The sequence below is a fragment of the Petaurus breviceps genome, unplaced genomic scaffold (genome assembly GCF_028583685.1).
Source record: "Petaurus breviceps papuanus isolate PSGF00001 unplaced genomic scaffold, PetGlider_PUasm1.0 90784, whole genome shotgun sequence".
NCBI lineage: Eukaryota > Metazoa > Chordata > Mammalia > Diprotodontia > Petauridae > Petaurus > Petaurus breviceps.
The window spans coordinates 13,562,848-13,581,931 of NW_027187345.1; the positions used below are offsets into that span (position 1 = coordinate 13,562,848).

The 19,084-nt window shown below is 35.4% G+C and overlaps 1 protein-coding gene across 1 annotated transcript in view; it reads left to right on the forward strand.

The window, feature by feature from the left end:
* Positions 1 to 17,304, forward strand: part of SHPRH (SNF2 histone linker PHD RING helicase) — a 136,221-nt gene extending 118,917 nt beyond the window's left edge. Inside the window, exons 26-30 of the mRNA XM_069069732.1 lie at positions 13 to 105; positions 630 to 716; positions 3,204 to 3,382; positions 11,079 to 11,159; positions 12,481 to 17,304. Coding sequence (XP_068925833.1) covers positions 13 to 105; positions 630 to 716; positions 3,204 to 3,382; positions 11,079 to 11,159; positions 12,481 to 12,577 — 537 coding nt within the window. The 3' untranslated portion in view covers positions 12,578 to 17,304. The remainder of the gene's footprint in view (positions 1 to 12; positions 106 to 629; positions 717 to 3,203; positions 3,383 to 11,078; positions 11,160 to 12,480) is intronic.
* Positions 17,305 to 19,084: the final 1,780 nt, after the last annotated feature.

Here is a 19,084-nt window from a genome sequence, read left to right on the forward strand (position 1 = left end):
TTTTGTTCAAAGGGTAGCCATTCTACGAAAGTAGAAGCTGTGGTCCGAACTCTAAAGAGAATCCAGTTTAAAAACCCAGGCGCCAAATCACTCGTCTTCTCAACGGTATAATCAGTATTTCCTTTTTAATATTGACTTGGCTGTTTTCTCTTTGTTATAAAGTGTTGATAATGCTCTTTACTCTACTTGCATCTGACAAACCCGTTAATTAATGTTAATGCCTGTTAAAATGATTTTTTTTAAGGGTTGGGTCAATCAGACTACATGACAGTATGACAGCAATAATAATCTGATGTCACTTCAGAGAACCTCAGAGTGGGAAGAGACTTTTAAGGGACCATCTAGTCCATTCCTATAAATGTACACACAAAAACATGACATGATTTTTATTTCATAATTTTAACTTTGGGACATTTTAATATTGTACAAATTATAACCTTTAAACTACCTACCTACTCTTTCGCATAACATGCTAATGGATTTTATTTTGTTGTTTTATTCAAGATATAACTAATTAATATGCATAGATCACAATTTTTCAGTATCCTTAAGATAAAGCTAATACTACTCTCAACTTATTTCCAGATTCTGAGAACTATGCTTAATAGTTTTATTTTTTTGTGTTCCAGTGGCAAGATGTGCTAGACATTATTTCAAAAGCTCTGTATGATAACAATATGGTATTTGCACAAATCAATGGAATTCACAGATTTCAGGTATGTTGACAAAACTTTGAATGTATAAATAAGTTATTGAGAGGGGACCCTATAGACTAATATTGCTGTGAAACAGTCTACTTGGTAAAAAGAAATCAGTCAGCAAATACTTAGTAAGCACCCATCAGGTAGATTGTATAGCATAGAGTTCTTAATTGCTAACCTATACATAGATTGTCACTTTAAAATTAAAGTAATTAAATGATAGTCAAGTCCCATCAGTCTCTTCACTCACACCTACTATCACCTAATTATCAAGATAAAATATTATTGTCTGGTATGTGCTTCTCATTTTCATAGTCTTTCTACTTTGACACTTCAGAATTTGAATCATAGGTTCCTGAGATTCTGGATGAAAGACATGAAGTCCAGTGATTCCCAACCTATGGACCACTAACCCATGGTTTACCATGGGGACCCTGAACCTATATATGTTCACCAAACATTGTCATAGTGATCTTTATTTAGCTTCAGCAAAATATGTAACATGAATAATGGGTTTTTTAATGCATTCAGATATGATTAATAGAATACAAATTCATTTTAAAGTTTTATTAAATCTATATAAACTTTTTTGTCATTATGCAGTTTCTCTATTGTTGGATCATATTTTTTTTGTTGGTAAAAAGAGTTCCTCATATTTTTTAAAAGTTGGAATGGGCAATCTAGTTTCTAACATCCATATTTTAGAGATGAGGAAATTGGTCCTCGGGGCTGTTAGGTTATCTGTCTAAAGCAGCCCTCTCATCTTTCATTTCAACAAATGTTCATTAAGTGCATACAGTGTTGTGGAAGATCTTGTACCTGACGGTAAACAAGCATTTATTAAGCATCTACTATATGCCAGGTACTTTGCCAAGCTACTAGTACAAGCAAAAGTAAACAACCCCTGCCATTAAGGAGTTTATATTCTTTTTTTTTTTTTTTTGGAGAGGGGAAGGCAGATCAGTTGCGGTTAAGTGACTTGCCCAAGGTCACACAGATAATTAAGTGACTGAAACCAGATTTGAATTCAGATCCTCCTGACTCCAGGGCCAGTGCTCTATTCACTGCACCACCTAGCTGCCCAAGGAGTTTATATTCTAATTGACAGAAGACACCACAGAAAAGGTGGCTAAAAACTACAGGGTGAGGGATGCTAGGATAAGAGGGGCACAGTGGCACAGTCCAGAGAGTCAAAAACATATCGAAAGGGTAATGAAATATTTCCAGCCTCTCTGTGTAGCCAAAATGGCATTGCTAGAAGGAACTCATCACTGGGAGGAAGCTGAGTTGATGGAGCAATGTGCCAGAGTGAGAAGGTCCTAGGAACCGAGGGTAGTTCAAGGTGAGAATGCAACAGTCATGATAATGATGTCTGGAGATCAGTATCCCATTAACTCCCAAGTACATTCTCTACATCTCTAGCTGCATTTGGGACATCTCTACCGGAATGTCCCATCAAGACCTTAAACTTCTATCCAAAGTTGAGTTTATTATGTTTGGAACCTCTTCCAAGTTCTTTGTCCATAGAATTCACCCTAATTTCCATGTATGTATGTGATGTTATCTCTGACTCCTTCATTTCTCATAGACATGTAATCAGTTTCCAAGACCTGTCAGGCTTTCTTCAGCAATGTCTCTAGTATGTATTTTCTCATACTGTTACCACTTCTACTGCCCTAGCATAAGCTCTAATTGTTATCCAAATGGATTATCACAATAGCTTCTACTCTCCCATCTCCATTCTCCTTTCACACTTCTCTGAGATTTGTACATCTTTATATTCAATTTCTCTTTCTAAATCTACTGAATCTGTTCTTTACACATCAATCATCTTGCCACTTTTGCTGGAGAACCTTCCATATCTCCCTTGCCTGGCCTTCCTGGCTCCTGAAAGTCTAATGACCTTCTAGGCAAGAAGTACAGTAGAGGATATATCTTCAATTAAATTTTTCCCTATCTATCATCAGTGACAGATTTTTTTCCCTTAGAATCCACCTATTATTTTGATTAGCACCACCCTGATACATTTATCATATGATGTTTTTATTATTATAGTTATCGTTGTATAGTTCTTATTCCTCTAATAGTTGGTAAACTCTGTGAGGGCATATACTATTTCTTACCTAAGTTTCTATGTCACCCCAGGACCTAGCAGACTATTCTTCAGATAGTAGTTATTAATCTTTTTAAATTTTATTTTAAAAATTAAAATAAATTAATTTAATTTTGAAAATTTAATATAGGGAAGCCCCCTATGAAATACACACACACACACATATATTATACTTTTTGTGTGGCCAAGGTAGTCCACACAATATTTTTCTATAGCATTGAATTAATTTAGGTTTTGATTTTTTTGAAAATTATTCACTTTGAATATTTTACATTTCACAAAAGGTTGTTATCTGGGTACCACAAAGCATCCTACTTATGTGGAGAATGAGCATCTAAGTTTTCTGTGGTGACATTTGAAATACTTAAGTCTGTTTTTTTTTCTTTCAGGAGAACCTCTCAGCATTTAAATATGATCCCAAGATTAATATTTTGCTGCTACCCCTGCACACCGGCTCCAATGGTTTAAATATCATTGAAGCAACTCATGTTCTCCTAGTGGAACCTATATTGAATCCTGCACATGAGCTTCAGGCTATTGGAAGAGTACACCGAATTGGACAAACAAAGTAAGACTGAAAACAAAATAAAGCACTTTCACTTTAGATAGTTAGAAAACTATTTTCTCTAGACTTAAGCTGTATGGTTCCAGAGGGCAGCTGTTGCCTTGAAGCAAATTTCATTCAGATATTCTTTTTTTTTTTTCACTTTTAAATATTTATTTAATTTTAGTTTTCAACATTTACTTTTATCAGATTTTGAGTTTTAAATTTTCTTCCTGTCTTTATACTCTCCCTCCCCAAGACGGCATGCAAACTGATATAGGTTGTACATGTACAATAATATTAAACAGACTTCCACATTAGTCAGGTTGTAAAGAAGAATTAGAACCAAAGGGGAAAACCATGAGAAAGAAAAAATAGTGTACTTTGATCTCCATTCAGACTCTATAGTTCTTTCTCCAGATGCGGATAGCATTTTCCATCATGAATTTTTGGAATTGTCTTAGTTCATTGCATTACTGAAAAGAGCTAAGTCTATGTTGGTCATCGCACAATGTTGCCATTACTGTGTACAGTGTTCTCCTGCTTCTGCTCACTTCACTCAGCATCAGTTCAGATAAGTCTTCCCAGGTTTTTCTGAAGTCCACCTTCTCATCATTTTTTAGAGCACAATAGTATTACATTACATTCATATACCACAACTTTTTTAGCCTTTCCCCAGCTGATAGGCATCCCCTCAATTTCCAGTTCTTTGCCACCACAAAAAGAGCTCCTATAAATATTTTTGTAAATGTGGGTCCTTTTCCCATTTGTATATTCTCTTTGGGATAGAGACCTATAAGGGGTATTGCTGGATCAAAAATGCCCTTAGGGCATAGTTCCAAATTGCTCTCCAGAATGGTTGCGGCAGTTCACAACTCCACCAAAAATGCACCCGTGTTCCAATTTTTCCACATCTTCTCCAACATTTATCATTTTCCTGTTTTGTCATGTTAACCAATCTGATGGGTGTGATGTACTACCTCAGAGTTGTTTTAATTTGCATTTCTATAATCAATAGTAATTTAGTGCATTTTTTCACATGTCTATTGATAGCTTTAATTTCTCCCTCTGAAAACTGCCTATTCATATCCTTTGACCATTTATCAACTGGGGAATGACTTGTATTCTTATAAATTTGACTCAATTCTCTATATATTTTAGAAATGAAGCCTTTATCAGAGATATTGGCTATAAAAATTGTTTCCCAGCTTTCTGTTTCCCTTCTAATCTTGGTTTCGTTGGCTTTGTTTGTGAAAAAAACTTTTAAATTTAATGTAACTAAAATTATCTGTTTTGTATTTAATAATGTTCTATCTCTTGTTTGGTCTTAAATCATTTTGATATATTTTTAAAAGAACTTCCTAATATTTAGAATAGTCTCAACATGAAAATGGGCTGCCTTTTTCAGTAATGAGTTCCCAATCACTAGAACTATTCAAGCAGAGGCTAGATTATCACTTGTTGATAATATTGTAGATGGTATCCATGCTTTGAGAAACAATTGTGATAATTTAATTTGAGGCTTCTTTCACTTTTTGCTTCTTTAGCTTGTGTTAAAACAATTTGACAGCCTTAGAAAGTCAAAAAGACTTTCCAGGGGTCTTTTAGTATTCCTTTCCATATCTGTAGTGTGGGCAATGCAGATACTTTCCATGATTGATATTCATCTTCCTAATTTTTCAAATTGTCCTCATCCCTTGGACCCTCAGAAACATTGTTAGCTAGGGAAAGGACTGGAAAGACTTGGGTTAGCAATGAAATTGAAAAAAAAAATCATTATAATTTGGGTGAAAGCTGATAATTTGTTAATTGTCCATACTGCATTGGAAAGCAAGTAGATCAAATTCAGATGAAAACAAACAATTCTCTCTCTCAATTTTTGCCCTGAGGAAAAGGCAAGACTCCACATACCATGTTTCCCCGATAATAAGACACTGTCTTATTATTTTTTTTGGAAAGGAAAACACCAGAGGGCTTATTTTCAGGGGAGGGCTTATGTTGTCCTGCCTCAGCTCTCCTCCGCGGCACTGCTCTCAATGGCGCCAGCAAGCAAATCATTGGGGAAGAACAGGATGACGCGCTCACTGCTGCAGCTCTGATTGGATGCAGCTCGGAGCGCAGCGTGCATTTCACCGGGGGGAGGGAGGGGACGGTGCATACAGAGGGTACCGTAATGTAGCGTGTAGCGCAGGGGATCACCTTCACTGCAGTAGCAATGTCAATAGGGCTTATTTTCGGGATAGGTCTTATTATCAGGGAAACATGGTAGGTCAGATCTAAGCATCTGCTAGATTTAGCCCAGTGCTCAAAGTGAATCTTGTAACAAGAAGATATCTCTTCAGTTCTGCCTGGATATAAATGTCAGATCAGTGTTTTTTCTCAGTACAAAATGTATTTATAAAATTGCATCCACAATGGGCACTCTAATTGGAATATTATTAAACTGAGCAATGTATGGTATGATTGATCTTTGGAAGTACTGGGCATATAAAAGAAGCCCAATAAGTTAGCAACTCATGGCAGTTAAAAAAAAAAAAGGAGGGAAAGAGATGTCAGTAGGATAGAAATATGGTAGATTAATGTCACCTCCCATCAGGTATGCAGGATCAAAGTTAAACTTCAGGCAATTAAAAATCAGGCCTACATGATACCCTTTGAGTACTAGGGTCTTAGTAAATGATTGTTAAATTGAATAAAGTTGTTTTTTTTTATTTTAGTTTTCAACATTAATTTCCACAAGATTTTGAGTTACAAATTGTCTCCCCGTCTTTCCCCTACCCCTCACACTAAGATAGCAAGCCTACTGAATACCCCTTCCCCCAATCTATTCTCATATCCTCCTCCATACCCCCTCTAACTTTTTAGTAGGGCAAGATGGATTTCTGTACCCCAGTGCCTGTATATCTTATATCCCAGTTGCATGTAAAAAACCATTTTTTTTAACATTTGTTTTTAAAACTTTGATTTCCAGATTCTTTCCCTTCTTCCCTCCTCACCTATCCCCACTAGGTAGATAAGCAGTTCCGTATAGGTTGTACATGTGTAGTTACGCAAAACATTTCCATAGTAGTTACATTGTGAAAGGCTAACTATATTTCCCTCCATCCTATCTGGCCCCCAACTTATTCTCTTTTCTTCTTTGATCCTGTCACTTTTCAAACGTGTGTACTTCTAACTACCCTTTCCCCCAATCTGTCCTCCTTTCTATCATCCCCCCTCTGATCCCCTTTCCCCCTTATTTCCTGTAGGGTAACATACCCAAATGATGTGTATTATATTTCCCTCCTTAAGCCAAATTCAGTGAGAGTAAGGTTGACCCATTCCCTTTCACCTTCCTGCTCTTCCCTTCCATTGTAACAGTTTTTTCTTGCCTCTTTTATATGAGATAATTTACCCTATTCTATCTCTCCCTTTCTCCTTCTCCCATTATATTACTCTCTCACCTCTTAATTTTATTTTTTAGATATCATCCCTTCCTATTCAACTGATCCTATGCCCTCTGTCTATGTATACATGTACACACATACTACATACATTCACATATGTATTTATATACACATATATCCTCATATATACATACATATATATGTATGTAGATAGATAGATTGATTGATTGATTGATTCCCTTCAACTAGAGAAAAGTCTCATGAGTTACAACCATTGTTTTTCCATGTAGGAATGTAAATAGTTCAACTTTGATAAGTTCCTTATGATTTCTTTTTCCTTTTTACCTTCTCATACTTCTCTTGCTTTTTGTATTTGAAAGTCAAATTTTCTGTCCAGCTCTGGTTTTTTCATCAAGAATACTTGAAAGTACTCTATTTCATTGAATGACCATATTTTCTCCTGAACCATTATACTCAATTTTGCTGGGTAGGTGATTCTTGGTTTGAATCCTAGCTCCTCTGAACTCCAGAATATCATATTCCAAGCCCTTTGATCCCTTATTGTAGAAGCTGCTAGATCTTGTATTGTCAGCGAATTCTTTTAATTTCTGTTTTGCCCTCTGGTTCTAGAATATGAGGGCAATTTTCCTTGAAAATTTCTTGAAGGATGATTTCTAGCCTTTTTTTTTATCATGGCTTTCAGGTAGTCCAATAATTTTTAAATTATCTCTCCCGGATCTATTTTCCAAATCAGTGTTTTTTCCAGTGAGATATTTCACATTGCCTTTTATTTTTTTCATTTGTTTAGATCCATTTTATAGTATCTTGATTTCTCATAAAGTCATTAGCTTTCATTTGCTCTAATCTAAAGTTTTTGAAATTTCTTTTCCATCTGACCAATTCGACTTTTTAAGGCATTCTTCTCATTGGCTTTTTGGGCCTCTTTGCCATTTGAGTTAATCTATTTTTTAAGGTGTTATTTTCCTCAGTATTTTGGGGTGGTCTCCTTTAGCAGGCTCTTGACTCGCTTTTCATGATTTTTTTGCATCATTCTCATTTCTCTTCCCCAATTTTTCCTCCACTTCTCTTACTTGATTTTCAAAATCCTTCTTGAGCTCTTCCATGGCCTATAATCACCTCATATTTTTCTTGGAAGCTTTTAATGTAGGAGTTTTGACTTCATTGATTTCTTCTGGTTCCATGTTTTGATCCTTCTTGTCCCCCAAAAAGGATTCTATGGTCTGATCATGCTTCCTCTGCTTGCCCATCTTGCCAGCCAATTACTTGACTTTTGAGCTTTTTGCCACGGTAGAATTCTGCTTCGAGAGTGCAGAGAGCTATGTCCCAAATCACGGGTTTTTGCAGATGTTGCCAGAGCTATGAGGAGACACTCTACATATACCCCAAGCTTTGGCACACTGGCCACACACCCCAGGACCTCCATCCCAGACCATGATCCAGATCCAAGCAGGTCAAAGCAAGAGCAATTACTCTCTGGGTGGTTGCTTAGTCCCCCTACAATCTGCAGTCCAGGAGCTCCAGAGGCAGCCACACAGCCACTGAGCTTCTGCCACCTCTTGTCCCAGGGACAGGCGCTGGACTGTGCTTTTCTGTCACCTAGCTCCAACAGAGTTCCCCACTGACCTTTACTTTCTCTTTGGTGTTTATGTGTTGAGAAGTCTGGAAACCGCCACAGCTACTGGTGATTCACTCTCCTGAAGTCTGCTTGGGTCGGTCTGTGCCTGGCCAGCCCATGTCTGGTCTTGGGTAGTTCACGGGGGACTGTGCTCAGCTCCCAGTCAGTGTGATGGACCCTTCCTGTAGGCCTGCCAGGCTGCCTTCAGTGGGAGATTTGTTTAGAGTCATATTTTACAGGTTTTGGAGGTGTTTGGAGTGGGAGCCGTGCATAGTTCCTGTTTTTACTCCCCCATCTTGGTTCCGCCCCTCCAAATAAAGTTTTAACCTAGGGTAGGTTTTTCTTCCTGTCTTTCAAAACCATAAGGTCTACCCTAAAAATATTTATAGCAGCTCTTTTTGGGGATACCCATCAGTTGGGGAATGGCTAAACAAGTTGTGGTATATGCATGTAATGGAATATTATTGTGCTATGGGAAATGAGGAGCAGATAGACTTCATATTTACCTGGAGAGGCTTATACGAACTGATGCTGAGTGAGAAGAGCAGAACCAGGAGGAATCTGTACACAGTTACAGACACAACGTATGTGTGATGACCAGCTTTGATAGACTGGACTCTTCTCAGCAATGCAAGGTTATAAGACAGCTCCAAAAGACTCATGATGGAGAGAGATGCAGAGAAAGAACTAGAAAGAACAGAGTTTGAATGTAAATTTAATCAAACTACCTGCTCTTCTTTCTTTTTCTTGTTTTGTTTTGTTTCCTCTTTCCCATTGTTCACTCCATTGGTTACAATCCTTCTTTATAACCTGACTAATGTCTAATGTGGAAGTATTTGCACATCCTATACTTCATTGCAGACTGCCATGAGGGGAGGGGAGGGGGAGAAAATTTGAAACTCTAGGGATTGTGGAACTGAATCTTATAAACTAAAAGTAAACAAACAAATTAATAAAGAAAAAAAGGAAGAAAAAAAGCCATAGGGCCTAGACAAGGATGCTGAATAGCCCCACAGCAAGTAGGTATGTCTACCTGTCTAATGATTAGGTCCAGTCAATTTTCATAGTATGGGATCTAATGTTTTTTGGTGTTGTTTTCTTTTTTTAGTTTTATTTTTGTTGGGGGAGAGGGGTTGGGTGGGGTCTAATTTCAAAAAAAAGACCAGCAGGACAAGAAATTTAGTGTAAGGATGTATAATAATCTTTTATGTGAAAGGAACATGTTCATAGCTAAAACCAATTTACCAAATAATTATTTTAAATAGTAATAAGCAATGAAAAAACACAAGGGAGTGGCAAGCTTCGGAGTTGAACTTTTTTTTTAAAACTTATTACTTTGCACTTTAAATTCTTGTTTGTGCTCATTATTTATTCTGTTACCATCAGATTATGGAATATTAGAATTAGAAGTAATCTTAAAGGTCATCTGATCCAGCCTCCTCATTTTGGAGAAGTCCCAGTGGACATTTATTGACACTGAGTCAAGAAGACCTGGATTCAAATCCCACTTTTAATACCTAATTTCTGTGTTACACTGAGCAAGTTGTTTAACCTGATTGAGCCTCATCAATTCCTTCTTCTGCAGAATGGGTATAAGAAGAGCATTTATCTCACAGGGTTTCATGAAAATCAAATATATGTAAAGCACTATATAAATAGAGGTATTGTTATCATTATTGTTGATAGTAGATAAGAAAAGAAAGCTTCAGAGAAGTGATATTACATGGGTAGTAAATGCCAGAGCAGGGACTCAGACTCATATCTTCTGACTCCATATTCAGCAGTAGTTCTTTTGTTGTCTAAATTGTTCAGTCTAGGAAATGACAAGTAAAGTTAGGTTTTGAATTCTGACATTTTTCGAGAGATATTTCAAAATTTTATACATATTGGTTTTCTATTTGTTTTATGTTATCACTAATAAAAAGAAGTTTTATAGCCTAAAACCAGAATAGTTCCCTATTTAGTCACTTTGGCCAATCTCTTCCCCCACCAAAAGAGTTTCAAGCTGACATTTCCAGAAGACTGACAGTACCATTAACAGAAATGGGGAAGTTGGTAAAAGAGAGTTAGCTTCAAAAAGAAGGGTGTGAAACTTGGTTGAGACTTGTATGCTATGTTTTTATACAAATCACTTTCTTGAGCAGGTGCCAATAATACTCTGTCAGAAAAAAGTTCTCTATTCTCCCTCCCTTCCTCCTTTCCCCTGGCCATCTTTCCACATTAACTTGAACTCTCTCTGGACATCTCTGTGAGAGCAGAGTTGTAAGACATTTATTTCCTATATAAATAATATCAGTTTCTTTTAGAAATTTTTGCTGTTTCTTTTAACTTATGTACGTTAGTATTTTTTGCTTTAAGAGTTTAAAGAATTATATGCAATATTGCTTCTTTTATGACTAATTAGTTTTAATTAGTATGTTTATTACATTTTAACATGAAGCTTGTGTTATAGGATATAGAGAGCAGATCTTTAGCCTAGAAAACTAGAGTTCAAGTCCTGCATCTGACACATACTTGTGTGATCCTGGACAAGTCACACAGTCAAGTAATTCTAAAGCTCTAAGTTATAGAAAAGGTGTCAACTTATATTAATTGTTAGAGGAAGTTTCTTCTCCTGGGAGTTTCCTATACTAACAAAATAATAGGTCCAGTATTTATTCCTATCCCTATGACATTTTCATTTTTATTCATCTTATAGGCCTACCATTGTTCACAGATTCCTAATTAAAGCAACTATTGAAGAAAGAATGCAAGCAATGTTGAAAACCGCTGAAAGGAGGTAACAATGATCAATTAAATTAAAAAAGCAATTTTGTCAAGCATACCCTATATGTGTATATAAAGAAGCCCAAATTTAAGACCTCTTTATTTGGCGTGACTGATTTCATTAGAATGACCATTTATAAATTGCAAAATAATTTATCTTCATTTACCTTAGAAGAAGAGCAGTTATGTCATCTCATCTAATATCTTTTCACATTTAATTCACAAACTAAAAGCATATGTGTCTTTTAAAATAGAGTCTATATGCATTGTTAAATATATTTAAAAAACTGAGGTTTAATGGAGGAAAAAAGCTGGTTACACATTGGTTTCACTTTAATTTTGAATTTTAAGTCAAAACATGAACTAATCAACTGGAAATATATGTGTTTATTTGTAAATTGGTTAAAATGTGTATTAAAGCAACCCTTGGTCAAATTATAAGTGAAAAAATGTTTCTACCCCCCCCCAAATTTAAAGATAATATGGATAAATATGAACACTTGTTTGTGTGTGTAATAGTCATACACAAAAGGGAGAGTAAAGCATAGAATTTTGCTTTTAATTTTATTGTTAACAGCAAAAGCAGAAGAGTCTGGTGCTACTGTACTATAATAGTAAAACTTTTAATTTGGTCAGCAAACAAATCCAATTTGGGAATCATAAAACTTCATAACGTTTGTACCATATGTTTTCCTCCTTCAAAGTCCTTAACTTCGAAGCATTAACTGATACTTCATGACATCCTTGTAAGATAGTTCTGATTGGAAGAAATCCAAGAAGTAGAAGGGGTCATTTCTGCTGAGTTGCTCTGCTGAGCAGAATAATGATTTGAAGCCAGAAATTGTTTTCTTCCATTAGAAGTCTAAAAGGAAGAAAAAGAGGCTACCACATCAGTAAAGTGAAAGTTAGCTTTAGGCTTCAATTTTTACTTGGTTTTTTTTTTTGTTGTTGTTGTTGTTGATTTCTCATTACTAATCATCTTTAATGTATTTAAGTATCCTCAGTATGGAAAACTGTTAAAATTCTCTCTAAGACAGTTTAACTTTTGATAGTAAGGAGACAGTTATATGGTCTGAACCTCACTGGTGCCTTTTAAACTCCTCATGGAACAACATTTTCAAAAAAGAGGCTACAACTAATAAATAGAATGGTGTGCACTGCTTTTGAACAAACACAGTTACCACCGAGGTTCCTCTAGATATTCATTGGAGTGTAGATAGCAAAAGTTTTAGAATCACTCTTTGCATTGTGTGTTATTTATTACATAAACAGAATTTCTTTCTCAAGGAAATTGATTTTGGCTAATCTTACTCTGCTCTCTAAAATTTCTGCAGTCATACTAGCTCATCATTGAAGCAGTCAGAGGCTTCAGTCTTGACAGTGGCTGATCTTGCGGACCTATTTTCTGAAGAAACTGAAGACCTTGAATGAATCATACTTAACATACGTTTGAACTCAGAAAACCTTCATGTATTCACAATCTTTAAAAATGGATTTTAATACAAGTGAAGTCACGAGTCATATATTCCAGTAGAGGTCACCCAACCCTATTTTTATGATAGATAAATGCTTTTGGGGGGGGATTTACACCATTTTCTTGTGGTTGATGAATCCTTTTCAATTCCAAATAAACCATAAATTCCTCTGGTACTATACATAAAATTCATTTTGGTCCCAAAGAATATCAGCGCATAATTTTTGAATGAGGGGGGTAACACTGTACTTTTCATTCTGATTAGTTAGAATAAGGAGAAAGCTACAAAACTAGTGAGCAAACTAATTTTTCTAGTTTTAAATTGACCTAGAGTTGAGTCAACATAAATATTCTTTTAGGCAGGAAGAGATTCTAGTATCTTTATTATGCTACTCACCAATCTTCCTCTTAGTAACATTTAAAATAAATAGTAAATTATCCTAACTACTAGTACTTAAGTGGATTTAAAATATAACTTACGTAGAAATTGCACAGTAATTTCATGTGAACAGAATCCTTTGCAACAAGTTCCTCATGTTGAGTTTTTCCTTTTATCTATATCTATATCTATGTAGATATATATCTATATCTATACGGATATATTTATCTTAAAAATCGAAACACTGAAATCCAAGTATTTTACACATTTTTACAACCCCTTAAATAAGCCATGTTGTTCATGCTGACTTATAAGAATTTAACTTCTTTTATTATAAAATAAAAGTATTTAGCTAAATTTTATTTCATTTTATACTTGGTTTTATTATTAACATGAGCAATTTTGTTAAGTCTCAGCAACATTAAAAATGGATTTATTATTTACTTTGAATGTTACAAAACTCTTTCTAATTCAGATTTTTCCTAATGTTTTTTTAAATGTTGATGTAGCTATGTAAATATTACTAATTATGACTTTTTATGTTTTGTAGTTGATATGATTGTAACCTGATAATGTACCAAGGAGGGGATTTTTCAACTTTACTAATGTATTATGTGGTGTTATTGTTGTTTTTGCCCCCTCTGCATGATGTGACTGTGCTTTTTAATCCACTGAATGTATTTTAATCTGTTACAATTTTCTCTTTTCTCCAAATGAGACCCTCCCCCCTCCAAAAATATTAGACTGATACCTTCTTTTTGGAACAATAGAGTGTCACGTTCAAGTAAGCAAATAATCAAAACATGATATTTCTTCTATGAAGAATTACCTGGACAAGGGAGTTGAGTGTCTATTTCCTAGTTATTTGGCACAATCAAAATATTCAAGTTTTCATTGTTTTGTTCAAGCTCTCAGACTTGTTTGTAATTCACTGGCATCATAGTGTCACATTCCCTTTTATATTTAGCTGCTCAGAAAACTAGAGATAGACTGTCCTAGAGTGAGCAGCATATCTGATTAGAGGCTTGAGTGTTTGTTGTTATTCTGGGTTAATAAATAACCCCATTTGGCTCAACTGAAGAAAATTCATTTAAGCAGTCTTGTGCCTGTTCTTCCAGTTGAAGTAAAATATGCATGGGCTCTCTTAGCAGAGATCAGAACATGTCCATCAAGGGCATGAAGTCCAATGGATGTAATTTAATTGTAAGCATGTTTAGGGTTTTCATTTTGTGGTCTTTCAATATTCTCTCCAGAGCTAAGTTTTTAGAGACATTATCTGGTATGCTTGAATTTTAGAGAAAACAAATTGTTCTTCCTTATATATGTAAGAAATGAAAAGTGAAACAAAGATATTTTGGTAGAGATAGAAATGATGGGAAATGTTTAATATTCTGAGTTATGGAACTCACATTCAGTCTTTTAAAGCTCTTATATACCCCAACCAAAGGCACTAGGATAAGTTCTCTCCTTTAGCATAGTTTTTAGAATAAAGTCCTACCTAAGTGTATTAGTTCTTTCATATACTTTTGCTTATTCTAGACAAATATCTCTTCTGAAGCTTCCAGACCATCTCTGTAAAATGCTTTCCTTCAACCCATCCCCTTTTGGAGGCATCTACTACCATGTTTACGCATAACTCTTAATGTCATAAATATTATCTTATGGAAATGAACTAATAACGGAAAATTGGGTCAACTTATTCAGTCTTATACAGAAATTAAATTTGTTTTAGACAATGTCAATAGTACTGTCAAACTTATTGGAATGAAAAAGTTCAAATTAGAAGCAAGTGAAGATTTTTATATGTATAATAAAACATTTTACTTAGAAGAAGCATCTTCTTCCTATAGAACCAATTACTTTTTTATATTTACCATAACTTTTAAAGTTCCAACTTTTCATCTGAGTGCAGCAGAAAAATCTGTATTTAGTTGTAGAGCATTTGTGAAAGTATTTCCTTGCTTTCAATTTCACATTGTATTAATAGTGCCAGACCAAGACCTGATACCACTGACTTAGATTTGAGATATATATAATTACAGAAGCTTAAAGCTCCCAATGTTTGTCAAAATATATAATGCCTTATTTAGTATTCCAAAGATGCAGTGCTATCGAGCCAAGTGATCTCCTTTTTTCTGTTTTCATGGACAGGAGAACAATTTACAACCGTTTGTTAAATCTCCTTTTTCTTTCTCTCCATGGGCTTCAGCATGATTAAGTCCCTTTTCTTCATTTAATAATCCACAGGTTAAGCTTTCAAAAGCAAGAGACACCAGCTGTATTCAGTAGCCATAGGCTTACTTAAATGCAATAAAAAATTAGAAATAAAAGAAAAGAGCTTAGCCAAGTGATATATGACAGTAACAACCTACATCAAAACTTGAAATTTACTAACATAAAAATTGAAACCTCACCAACACAGTATAAAGAATCCAGGGTATTGGGGCGGCTAGGTGGTGCAGTGAGTAAAGCATCGGCCCCGGGAGTCAGGAGGACCCGAGTTCGGTTCCGGCCTTAGACACTTAACTCACACACAAAAACAACTAGCCGTGTAACCTTGGGCAAGTTACTTAACCCCAATTGCCCTCCAAAAGAAAAAAAAAATCCAGGGTATCTTACCAAGAGACACAGGTTTTTATTAAAGCTATAGCTTCAAAGTATTCGCAGCTATCAATATTTATATTGTACCTTGGACCCCAAAGAGTTTCTAAGCCCATCTGTTTACCAGCATAATATAATCAGTGGGCTGTGTATGATTCACGAAAGTTACTTACTTATGACCCACTGAGAGGGGCAGGAATCCCAGCACTGGTGGGGTTGGTAACTTCCAGCGATGGTAATCCCAAAATAAGTCTGTAGGGAACTTGAAATATCCCAGGATGGGTATCTGTGACCATTGCAAATTAAAGGACAGATGAGTAGCTATCCAGAAAGTAGTATACCAGTGTATCTTAAAATTCTTAAGTCTATGCTCCTACCTTCTGATAGTGCCTCGTAAAATTGAGACTAATCTGTTTTTAGAGAACTTCAGAGGAAGAGATTCTACAATTCCTTGGCAACCTATCCTAGTGTTTGACAGCAGTCACTGTCAGGAATTTCTTATATTTAATCCGGATTTTTCATATTGCAGTGTTAAAAAAAACTTTTTTACCCTTGTTCAGTGGGAATTCTGAGAGTGGTCATCATCCTCTGTATAATAGCCATTTGTATTCATGAAGATCATTATTAAGTTGTCCCTCTGCCTTTTCTTTCTCCAATTCCTTTGCCCTTCTTTAAGAGATCATATTCTCAAACCCCTTAATCATCTCTCCTAAAGCCTCCCTAAGTTTTCCACATCACTCTCAAGCTATGGTGCCATAAAAAAGGGGAAAATATAGACCAAGGATACATTCCTGAGATAAAGGAGTCTTTCCAGGTCTCTTATTCTCAAACCAGGCAATTTTGATAACTGTTTATTTTGCAGTCTGTAATGTCTGCCTCTCTTTTCTACTTATACTACAAAGATCCAAATCCGGTTTTTCATTAAAATCTAGTTTATTTTCAATTGTATCAACTACCCAATCAATATAGCTTTATTCATTTGATAGATTTAGAACTGGAAGTGACATTAGAGGTTATTTGGTCCAAGCCCCACATTTTACAGATGGGGAAGAAAGTCTGAGTGTCTTGTCTAGGGTCCCAAAAATAGTAAGTAGCAGAGCTAGGATAGGACCTGGGATCAAAGACCTGAAATTTTGTTTATTTTCTCCTTCCAAGACCTCTAAACACCATACTTGGGTCCTCATTTGGACTTAAGTTCCTTCCCTGCGTCCTTTTCCTTGCTTTCTATATTCAAACCTTGCTTACTATACTGAATTAAATCTTTCTCCTTTATTTCAGCCTACCTACCTCTTAACTCTTTTTCAGACCCCCCCTCAGCAATTCCATAGATGAAGAGAGCTCTATTACCTGTTTTATAACTTTGAATATTTTTTCCCTTAACTTGCATAGAAGAGGTGTCTTCCTTAGTAAATGCAAATGAGACTGTGTTTTTTAAAGGTGTGTTTCAGTGTCTGATCTAGCTTTAATCTATCAAAATGTTAACATGATTAATCTATTGAACTATTAAAATAAAATAACCATGTTCAATCATTTGAGTAGAACTGCCTGACCAATATTTTCTACTTTAAAACAAAATAAAAACCTTAAAAATAATCAAATTACCATTCATATTTTCATATCTCTTTTCAATTCCATGTTCATTGTCTTTGTATCATAGTGATAGTTGCAATAAAATATAGTATGAATAAATCTTTTTTCTTATCAGTGGGTTGTCAATGACTCACTTTGACAGTGAATTTAATTTATTCAGTGACATTTTCAAGATATGTATAATTTTATTTGTATTCATCCTTTATGTGAAGAAATTAAGCAGTTTCCTTCATGGTTGGCTTTTGTGCCCTTTGGGCTTTATGATAAAGGTCATTGATAATTCACCTATTTATTCTGTATGTTGGAAGAGGTGCTAGTAATGTGTTAAAATAGAAATAGTTACCCACTCTCCACTAAACAAAGAGGGACACTTCTCAGGGCTTAGTTTTTAACTGTACAATCTGCTCCCACTCAGCAAAAACTAAGCAGATGGAGTTGGCAAAATATTTTCTATCCTAACTGGGAGAAAATTGCTATGTGCCATATATTGGTTTGATCAAAAAAGCATTAACCTATTGTAAAAAAGAAAATATCCACACAGCAGCAGTGTGAGGTTTGACAAACTGTGTTAAAATAGCAAGCTCTATTAAGTCTGCATCTTAGTTTTGTTTTTAGAAAGGGCAGAAGGTATGGGGGTAGGAGTGGTTGCCTGGCAGTCTCATTTTTAAAATTATATCCTCTTCCTCCACCATGGTAGTAAAATAAACTGGAAGGGTTTTATGTTACAACTCTGTGACTTGTAGAAACTGAGACTTGTCATATAAAGTCCTGTGAATGAAAACACTGGATTGTAACAGCAGCAACTTACACCAACGTAATGTCTTATAGTTTTAAAGTATGTCACATTCTTTTATTTGATACCAACAACGATAATGTGAAGTAGGTGGTCGTGTATTATTATCTTCTCAGTCTTACAGAAGAGGAAACTGAGGCTAAAAGACTAGAAATAACTTGCCTAAGATCACATAACTAGGAAGTGGTAGAACCTCAGGACTCAGTAGCAGTCCATGTTCCAGGAAATTCTTTGTGGCCCCTTGCCCAACAAAATGAACATGTCATACCATTACAGTGACATTTTCCTCCACAAAATTCTGTTCCAGTGGTTCATCATGGCGTTGCGATAATTCTTGAAAGCTATACCATGACAGTGAAAGCTCTGGTAGATTCTGTCCCACTGGAAAAGCTTCAGCTATTGCCGCAGCAATAGTCTGCTTTTCAAGGTCCAGGCTGACTAATTATGGGACAGCTGCTCACCAATAGGCTTGGCAATGACTCCTTTGGCCATGGCAACCCATGAAAAAGAATAATATAAACTAGCCTTCAGTTGTCTGTGGCCCCCTACTACTACTACAGTAATGATGTCAGGGAACAAGGCTTCAATTTTTATACTCTCTGTAAACAATAACTTAGTTGTTGGTGCTCTAAACATAAGTAATATGTAAATGTGTAATCTTGCCATTGACCAGTGAATGTACATACTACTAGAGAAACTGAATTGTATCAATCCTTGATATTGTCACCATAAACAAAATTAGAAAACAAACTAGTTGGTTTTATTGTGTGTCTGAAGACAAGAAAAAATTATTTCATGGGATATTTTGTCATCTTATACTACAGTGGTTATGTTAGGTATTTAAACCAAACAACAAGTATTTTAAGTACCTACTGTATTTCAGGCATTGTGCTAATGTTGGAAATGTTAAGAAAGGCAAAAAGACAAAAATAGTCCCTGCCCTCAAGGAATTTACATACTATCTGGGGAGACACTATAAATAAATAGGTACATATAAAGAAACCATCATGAAAATAAATGTCGTTTATAAGTCAGCATCTATTACAGAAGATGAAGTAGAAGTCTAAGATGTTCCAAATTAAATCAACATATATTTTGATA